Below are 9,706 nucleotides of genomic sequence, written 5' to 3'. Positions count from 1 at the left end.
CCTAGAAGCCTGCCAGAAGCCGCTCCTTGTACAGGCCCTCAAGCCCCGGCGCCACTCCCCGCCCTCATCGGACCGCTTTCGCCAAGGGTCGGCTCTGATACCACCTGTAACATCCCGATCGAGCGATAGGAAGGATCGGAACAACTTACCCTGATGGGCCTACACGAACTTCCCAGGGGGGTCACCCATCCTTGGATTGCCCCAGGTCAAGCACGCTTAACTTGGGAGTTCTTTGCCAACATTCAGCCCAAAAGGTATCCAGCTGGTATTGTTTCCTTTCTTACACTATCCTCGATATATTCTAACTTCTCTGGGCCCTCGGGGTATTACAAACTCTTTTAATTAAACGTGTCATTTCGTATGTAATCGTGGTAACGTGTTTGGGTCAACCCGTTAACACGTTTAATTAAACGTGTCATTTTATGTCTAAACGGGTTAGACAGGTTGACTTGTATAAGATACGAAAATAATCGCGTCATATCCGAACTCGATTAATTTCAACCCTAACCCGCTTGTCGTGTCCAAAATTGCCAGCCCTAAGCAAGGTGATAAGGCGAGACGACGAGACGAGGGCGACAACTATGTAGCAACGGCCCATTTTGCAAATTTGCAAAGTAGATAAGGACATAATCGTCATTTTACCCTCTTTCAATAGAGCGGTCAGTGAGCCTGTCAAGCTCTCTAGAGTTTTCCATATCCTCTGCGTTGCCATCCTAACAATGCAAAGGCATAATTTAGTATGTACATGTAGTAAAAGCGGGGGTGGAAAGTGCGATAATGTTATAGTTTGGGGACATTCAGTACAAGGAAAGAGTATAAATAAGCGGGACATGCTATTAATAGAGAACAAACTCAAAACAGGGGGATTTGCCAATAATCATTCTCGTTCCTCTCCTTCTCTCCCTCCTTCCCTCTCTCTTTCTCTGCCACTGGACGATATGTCTAAGATCCGGTGGTCTCGCTCTTAAAGTTTTTGTATTCCTCTCCCTCCCCTCAAACGTCAATTCCCCAACCTAGAAATCTCTCTTCCATTTCAAAAATCCAATCAAACCCTCAATTTCTTCCTCTATCTTCAACAACCCAACCCATTGTAAATCTCTCTTTTTTTATTTTTCATTTTGTTTGGTTCTAACAATGTTGTTTGAATTTTAGGGTGTTTTCCTTTGTGGGTTTGGTAATAGAATCAGGGAAGACATAGTGGAGGAGGGAGAAATTGAACGGGGCAAATTTTTTGTGTTATTAGTTTGAAAAATGGGTGTCATCTCAAGGAGAGTAATGCCAGTGGTCGGCAACCTCTGTTTCTTTTGTCCGGCGATTCGACCTAGGTCTCGACAGCCTATAAAGCGGTACAAGAAGTTGATGACCGATATATTTCCCCGGTCTCCGGTTAGCTTTTCGTTTAATTGTTGTCATTGTTTCTTTCCTTTTTTCCATTTAAAATGTTTATACTCGTGTTGCATTTTGGAATTTTTATGTTGAGCATTACAGTGAAGTACAATGCGTGATTGCTTAATTTATGATTTTTTACCCCCATGACCTATTGTATGGCTTGGCCTTGAAACCTATATCTATATGATTTGGTTCTCAATCTTCCCCCATTTCAAAAAATGAGACAAATGGTTATGTCTCTGCATACAAGGCTTCAATGCAATTAACACAACCTTTTAACCAAATAATTTTAAAACATAAAACTAGAAAGGCTATTTAATGAACTCCGCATATTTTATGTAATTGTGATAAGACTTTTTAGATTGGACATAGTGGTTGTGTTTTATGAACTTGTAGGGTGCATGGTTGTTATTCTTTCGACTTGCTACAAACTACCAGAAGATGCAGATAAATGCAAACAAGTTAGTGAAGATATTTTAATTTTTTTTTTAATAGGTCACTTGTTTATACAAAAGTAATTGAAGTTATTATGGATCTTATAGGAGATAAAATGTAAAACTCCTTCAAAAAAAGATCAATTTGATTTAGTTGGTAATATTGATATCCCACAAGACATCGATTTTGGAGCATTAGTTTTAGAATTCTTTGTGGTTAAATGATTGAAAGGGTACTTGGTTATGAAAATAGCAGCAAGTGAGCTAGGGTCGCTGCATCGGCGCCCGGATGTAGTGACAAATGAGCAAGGGTTCCCGCATTTGGTTGGACGGATGTGGGTAAAGAAGTTAGTCCAACATCAAAATCAAACCAAAAACAAAATCAAAATCAAAACCAAAATCAAATTCAAAGTCAAAGCCAAAAACAAAATCATAGATTAAGGATTGGGTCATGGAACATAGGAACATTAACAGGCAAAGCTATAGAAGTGGTAGATGTGATGATTAGGAGAAATATTAATATTATGTGCCTTCAAGAGACGAGATGGGTAGGAAAAAAAGCAAAAACTTTGTCAGAAAATGGATATAAAATATGGTACACAGGAAATGATCGAGCAAAAAATGGAGTGAGGATCATTATGGATAAAAGCTTAGTAGATGAGGTAGTGGATGTAAAGAGAATAGGGGATAGGATTATTATGGTGAAGGTTATTCTAGGAAGAATGACTATGAATATCTTTAGTACATATGCACCACAGGCGGGGTTAGGTGAGGAGATAAAAGCAAAATTCTGGGAGGACCTAGAGGGACTCATACAAATGATACCAAGAGGAGAGAAAGTGATTATAGGAGGTGACTTAAATGGTCACGTGGGTAGAGACGAAAACGGCTATAGAGAGGTACATGGAGGGTATGGATTCGGGGAAATTAATAATGAGGGTAAGTCTATTCTAGATTTTGCAATGGCATATGGGCTCATCATAACCAATACTAGGTTCAAAAAACGGGACGAACACTTAATCACGTATAAAAATGTCACATCAAGCACCCAAATAGATTATTTCCTCATGAGACAAGAGGACCGGGTATATTGTAGGGATTGTAAGGTGATACCAGGAGAGTGTTTGACTATTCAACATAGACTTCTAGTACTTGACGTCCAAGTAAGAAATTAGAAGAGAAAAAATCACATAAAACAAAATCCAAGAATCAGGTGGTGGGATTTAAAAGGGGAGAAACAACTAATCTTCAAAGAAAAATTAAGGGGTAGAAGAGAATGGAATGGAGAAGGACAGACAAATCAAATGTGGAGAGAAATGGCTAATGCCCTGAGAAACACAACAAAGGTAGTGCTTGGAGAGACAAATGGTAGAGCCCCTAACCTTAAGGAGTCTTGGTGGTGGAATGAAGAAGTGCAATTGAAAATTAAAAATAAGAAAAATTGCTATAAGGCTGTATATCAGTGCAACAATGAAGAAAATCAAAAAAATTATAAAGAATCAAAAAAGGCAGTAAAAAAAGCTGTTAGTGAAGCAAGGTTAAAAGCATACGAGAATCTATATAAACGACTTGATACAAAAGATGGAGAAAGGGATATATATAAATTAGCTAAAGCAAGAGAAAGAAAAACAAGGGATTTAAATAAAGTGAAATGCATAAAAGATGAAAATCAAAATGTATTAGTGAATGAGGGAGCGATTAAGGAGAGATGGAAGGAGTATTTCACAAAATTATTCAATGATGATAGCGACACAAGAGTTAGGTTGGGACATCTTAGTAACTCCGAAGGGAACGTAAGCTATACATTTTATCGACGCATAAGTCCAAATGAAATAAGGCAAGCATTAAAAAAGATGAAGAATCATAAGGCGGTGGGACCGGATAATATACCAATAGAAGCATGGAAATGCATGGGAGAAGAGGGTATCTCTTGGCTAACGAAATTATTTAAAGCGATTCTTAAATCAAAAAAGATGCCAGATGAGTGGAGGAAGAGTACTTTGGTACCTATATATAAGAACAAATGAGATGTTCAAAATTGTGAAAATTACAGAGGAATTAAGTTAATGAGCCATACCATGAAACTTTGGGAGAGAGTAATAGAGCAGAGGCTCAGAAAAGAAATAGAGGTCTCAGAAAATCAGTTTGGTTTCATGCCCGATAGGTCAACAATGGAAGCTATATATCTACTAAGACGCCTAATGGAAAGGTATCGGGATCATCAGAAGGACCTACATATGGTGTTTATAGATCTAGAAAAGGCCTATGATAGGGTCCCTAGAGAAGTATTATGGAGGGTTTTAGAGAAGAAAGGAGTCCGAATAGCCTATATACAAGCCCTTAAGGACATGTATCATGGTGTAGAGACAAGGGTCAGAACATGCGGAGGGGATACTGAACCGTTTAAAATTACAATAGGATTGCATCAAGGTTCTGCACTAAGTCCATACTTATTTGCTTTAGTAATGGATGAACTCACTAAAGATATTCAGACAGATGTGCCATGGTGTATGCTATTTGCAGACGACATAGTGTTGGTGGATGAAACAAAAGAAGGAGTGAACACTAAGCTTGAGTTATGGAGAAACAATTTAGAATCTAAGGGATTTAAATTAAGCAGAAAGAAAACAAAATATATGGAATGTAAATTTAGTAAGAATGCAAGAGTGGAGGATGTTATAATAAAATTGGAAGACCAAATCTTACAAAGAAAAGACAATTTTCGATATTTGGGATCAGTGATTCAAAAAGATGGAGAAATTCACAAGGATGTCACACATAGAATTAAGGCAGGTTGGCTAAAATGGAGAAATGCATCGGGGGTGTTATGTGATGATAAAATCCCATTAAAATTGAAAGGAAAATTCTATAGGGCAACTATAAGACCAGTTTTGTTGTACAGCTCAGAATGTTAGGCAGTCAAATACCAACATGAGCAAAAGACGAGTGTAGCGGAGATGAGGATATTAAGATGGATATGCGGCCATACAAGAAAAGATAAAATTAAAAATGAAGTTATTCGTAATAAGATAGGAGTAGTGCCAATAGAGGAGAAGATGAGAGAGACTAGACTAAGATGGTTTGGTCATGTGAGAAGGAGACCAAGAGATGCTCCTGTGAGGAGAGTTGATGAAATGGAACAATTAATCAAAAAAAGAGGTAGAGGCAGACCTAAGAAGACTTTGAGGGAGACATTAAAGTTTGATATGAAGTGTATGGATCTCAATGAAGATATGACAAAAGATAGAAATACATGGAAGTCTAGAATTCATGTAGCTGACCCCACATAGTGGGATAAAGGCTAGATATGTTGTTGTTGTTTAATGTTCTTGCTAGTACACTGGAAAAAACAAAGCAACCTAAATGCCACTGAAATGGCGATGAAACTTGTGTTTCTTCAAGTGGTACCCTTGGTTTTGAATGATTTTCAATATTTTCCTACATTAGCCATGGAATTTGTTAACTCTTGTTGATATCCCATTAACCAAGAGGTTATGTTGGCTATTCTAGGAACTCTTTTGCAGAGTTCCGTTTTAATTTGAGCCTTTAAAATACTAAAAGGCACATGACATACCATATGGGATGCTGGGAACATTTGTAATAATTGTAAAATATCAGAAACCCTAGAAGAGGAGATCGATTAAAGAGAAAAGAGATAATCAAACAAGAGAAAAGAAAATAGAACTAACTTCGTAATTCAGATTTCAAAATGAATCAATCTTACAAACAAATAGATAGCTTTGCTGTTTATATAGAGAACAACTAAAGCTTTATAGCAACACACTAATAAACACGTTAAGGCAGCTTAAAGACAAACAGTAAACAACAGCTACCAAGCTACAATATAAACCACTGCCACTGAATACAAAATGCTTTAACATTCCCCCTCAATTAGGACTCTTCTAAACTGCCACCCTTGTGTACTGGAGAAAATGTTAAGCCAAGTTTATTACACAAAAACTGAAAACGAGCTTGAGAGAGCCCTTTTTGTAAAAACATCAGCAATCTGATGTTCGGTAGGAACATAAATGATCTTTATTTCATTCTTTTCAACCTTTTCTTGGATGAAATGAATATCAAGCTCTATGTGCTTAGTTCTCCCATGAAAAACTGGATTTTCAACCATACTCTTAGCAACCAAATTATCAGTCCACACAATGGGTTTAGAAGAAATAGAATCTAAAAATCCCAGCTCAGAAAATAATGACTTCAGCCATAATAATTTTGTGACACCTTGAGCAATGGCACGGTATTCAGCCTCACCAACTGATCGAGCAACCACTGTTTGTTTTCTAGAACCCCAAACAATTAGATTATAGCCAAGAAAAGCACAAAAACCACTAGTGGAGCGCCTTGTGACCTTGCACTCTGCATGATCTGCATTGGTGTATACTGAAAGAGCGAAATTACTAGGTGAGGGAGAGAAGAAAAGACCATAACCCACCATGCCTTTCAAATATCTAAGCAGCTGTTTGCAAGCAACCCAGTGCTGCACTTTAGGAGATGCCAAAAACTGGCTTAATCCATTTACCACAAAGGCAATATCCGGCCGAGTGTATGTCAAGTATTGAAGGGAGCCAATAAGAGTTCGATACAAAGATGGATTAGAAAAGACTTCACCTTCATTTGTAAGAGAAAATGCAGAAGTGGTAGGAGTGGCACAAGGCTTACAGTCATACATATCAGCTTTCTTCAACAAATCCATAATGTACTTGGCTTGAGTTAAGTAAATTACAGCAGAATTTCTAAAAGCTTCAAACCCTAAGAAGTAATTGACTGAGCCTAGTGTTTTTAAAGCAAAAGTGCTGTCCAAATCTTTAATACAAAGCTGTAGAGCAGCGGAATCTGATCTAATGATCAGAATATCATCAACATAAACCAAAGCAAATAAAACATAAGAGGCAGTCTGTTTAATGAAGAGAGAAGCATCAGAGGTTGCTCGTGTGAAGCCCCAATTCTGAAACGTAGATTTCATCTTTACATACCAAGCACGTGGTGCTTGTTTTAAACCGTAGAGGGACTTCTTTAATTTGCAAACATGAGAGGGATATCTAGAATTCACAAAACTCTCAGGTTGAGTCATGTAAACAGTTTCTTCCAAGTCACCATTGAGAAAAGCATTATTAATATCAACTTGTTGTATATCCCAACCAAAATTGGCTGCTAAGGAAAACAATACTCTGATTGTTGGAGCCTTTACAACAGGGCTAAAGGTCTCAGCATAATCCACACCAGGTGTTTGTAGAAAACCCTTAGCAACCAGCCTTGCTTTATACTTAAGAACAAAACCATCTGACTTATATTTGACCCTAAAAACCCATTTACTGCCAATGATATTCATATCTGCTGAAAAGGGAACAAGATCCCAAGTTTTATTTCTCTGCAATGCTGCAAATTCTTCTTGCATGGCCTGCAACCAGCGAGAATCTAGCAAAGCCTCATGAACTGAATAAGGTTCTAGACAACTTACTAAGGCATGAGGGGAGGCAGTAACAAGTCTTTGAGTTTTAGAGCGGGTCATCATAGGATGGATAGAAGGAGCAACAGGTGGTTTGGATTTGGGAATTGAAACGGGCTGAATAGAGGGAGAAGAAAAAGATTGAACAGATGATGGAGCACAAGGAGAAGGGAGAGCAGGAGAAGTTACTGAAACGCGCGGACAAACCACTGAATTTGATAAGGAAGGAGATAATACAGGTGCTACTTTCGATAATTTGGAATAGGAAGGAAGAGACTGAAAATGAGAAGTAGATAACCCAACATTTTTAGTAGATGATGAAAAAGAAGGAGAAACAAACAGTGAGGGATAGGGAAAATCATTAGGATTAAATTGAACATGCCTAGATACATAAATCCTTCCAGATGGATGCAAACATTTATACCCTGCTTGAGAATGACTATATCCTAGAAATACACATTTGGATGTATGAAAAGCAAATTTGTGCTTGTTATAGGGTCTAAGAAAAGGAAAGCAAGCACAACCAAATGGCTGAAGAAGCAAATAGTTGGGAGGTTTCTCAAGCAACAACTGAAATGGACTAGAAAATTTAATAGGTGATGCTGGCAGCAAATTTATGACATGAACTGTAGTTTGAAAAGCTTCTACCCAATACTTAAGAGGCATATGAGAATGAGCTAATAGAGTTAACCTCATTTCAGCTATATGTCGATGTTTTCTCTCGGCCACCCCATTTTGTTGAGGAAAATGCTATTGGTACACCCATTTTGTACATCTTGGGCTACATAAGGGGGTATTATGACAAAAAAATCCCTCATGAGGCGCATAGAGACGCGTGAGGCGCAAGGTATTTTGGTCATAATACCCCCTTATGTAGCCTAAGATGTACAAAATGGATGTACATCTAGCATGATTCTTTTGTTGATGTGTGTAGGGACATGAAAACCGAGCTTGAATACCAAAGCTTCTAAGATAAGGCAAAAATGCCTTAAACTCTCCCCCATTGTCAGTTTGTAAAGCTTTGAATTTGTGGTGATATTGCAGTTCAACAAATTTATGAAAGGCTATAAAGGTAGGTAGAGCATCAGATTTGAGTTTCAAAGGATACAGCCAGGTATATCGGGTATATGCATCCACAAAGATGATATAGTATCTGTAACCCTCAATGGAAAGAACAGGGGAAGGTCCCCATAAATTGGAGTAGACAAGTTCTAAAGGTTTAGTTGCTTTAATCTCAGAATGATTAAATGGCAGCTGACTTAATTTCCCAAGCTTGCAAGAATCACAAAAAGGAATAGGAGAAAAAGGAACTTGAATTTTATTGAATATAAGCTGCAATACATGAGTTGATGGATGCCCTAAACGAGCATGCCATTGTTTACAAACATCAGAACTAGTGTGAACTACACTGAAACAATGATGCGGCAACTCATGACATAATGAGTGCTTATTATTACAGACATTAATGTACTGCTTTCTACATGTAGAAGAAGAATTAGATGAAACAACATTAACAGGCTCAATAGAATGAACAGAGGGACTGATTGCAGCTGGAACAAAAGCTGAATTCAGCTGGTAGAGTCCATTCCTAAGTTGGCCTTGAAGTAGCACCTGTTTGGAATCCTTGTCCTTGACAATACATGAATGAGAATCAAATTCAGTAACAACATTATTATCTCGAGTTAATTGAGAAACACTAATCAGATTTTTCTTCATGTGAGGAACATGAAGAACATGAGATAAAGAGATAAAGGATTGAGGAGATAAGACAGAGGAAAGTTGTGTAGCACCAATAGCTGAGATAGGTAAAGACTTACCATTACCAATTGTGACTTTATCATTGCCATGATAGGGTGAATGATTGGAAAGATTGTGAACATTAGAGGTAATGTGATTTGTGGCACTAGAATCCACAAACCATGCAGGATCAGACTGATCATAAGGTAAGAATGAAGGTTTAGAAGGTTGAGGGATAGTGCCATGAGCATTGCCATGATAGGAACCTAAATCATTCATGTAGCCTTCGCTAGAGTCCCGAACTAAAGCTAGGTATGCCTGAGAATCACGAAAATTAGGTGGACCACCGGAATTTCCTTTTCCAAAATTAGGACCAGAATTTCAATAAAAATTCTTATCAAATCTGTGGTAGCACTTATCCACAAAATGTCCTGGTTTTCCACAAAGCTAACAGTAAATTCTTTTGCCATTCGATCTACCTCTCCCTCGACCTCCTCTAGTACTAAATTGACCTCCTCGATTATTATAACCCCCTCTTGTATTCAAAACGGATCCATTTCCATTTCCATTTTGTGCTGAATAAGAAGTAACATTAACAGACATTGAAGAGGACATATGTGAATCAAAAGCAGTTGTCAAAGGTGACACATTCTGTGTGACTAACTGTTGTTCATGCATTATTATTAAT

The 9,706-nt window shown here is 37.9% G+C and overlaps 1 protein-coding gene across 1 annotated transcript in view; it reads left to right on the top strand.

Moving 5' to 3' along the window:
* The first annotated feature begins 874 nt into the window (after nt 1–874).
* The window catches only part of LOC127787165 (protein SEMI-ROLLED LEAF 2-like), a 57,880-nt gene continuing 49,048 nt past the window's right edge, over nt 875–9,706 (top strand). Inside the window, exon 1 of the mRNA XM_052315068.1 lies at nt 875–1,386. Coding sequence (XP_052171028.1) covers nt 1,252–1,386 — 135 coding nt within the window. The 5' untranslated portion in view covers nt 875–1,251. The remainder of the gene's footprint in view (nt 1,387–9,706) is intronic.

The sequence above is a fragment of the Diospyros lotus genome, chromosome 12 (assembly GCF_014633365.1).
Source record: "Diospyros lotus cultivar Yz01 chromosome 12, ASM1463336v1, whole genome shotgun sequence".
Lineage (NCBI taxonomy): Eukaryota > Viridiplantae > Streptophyta > Magnoliopsida > Ericales > Ebenaceae > Diospyros > Diospyros lotus.
Note: the sequence above shows the minus strand (reverse complement) of the source record. Positions and strands in the feature narration are given on the sequence as shown.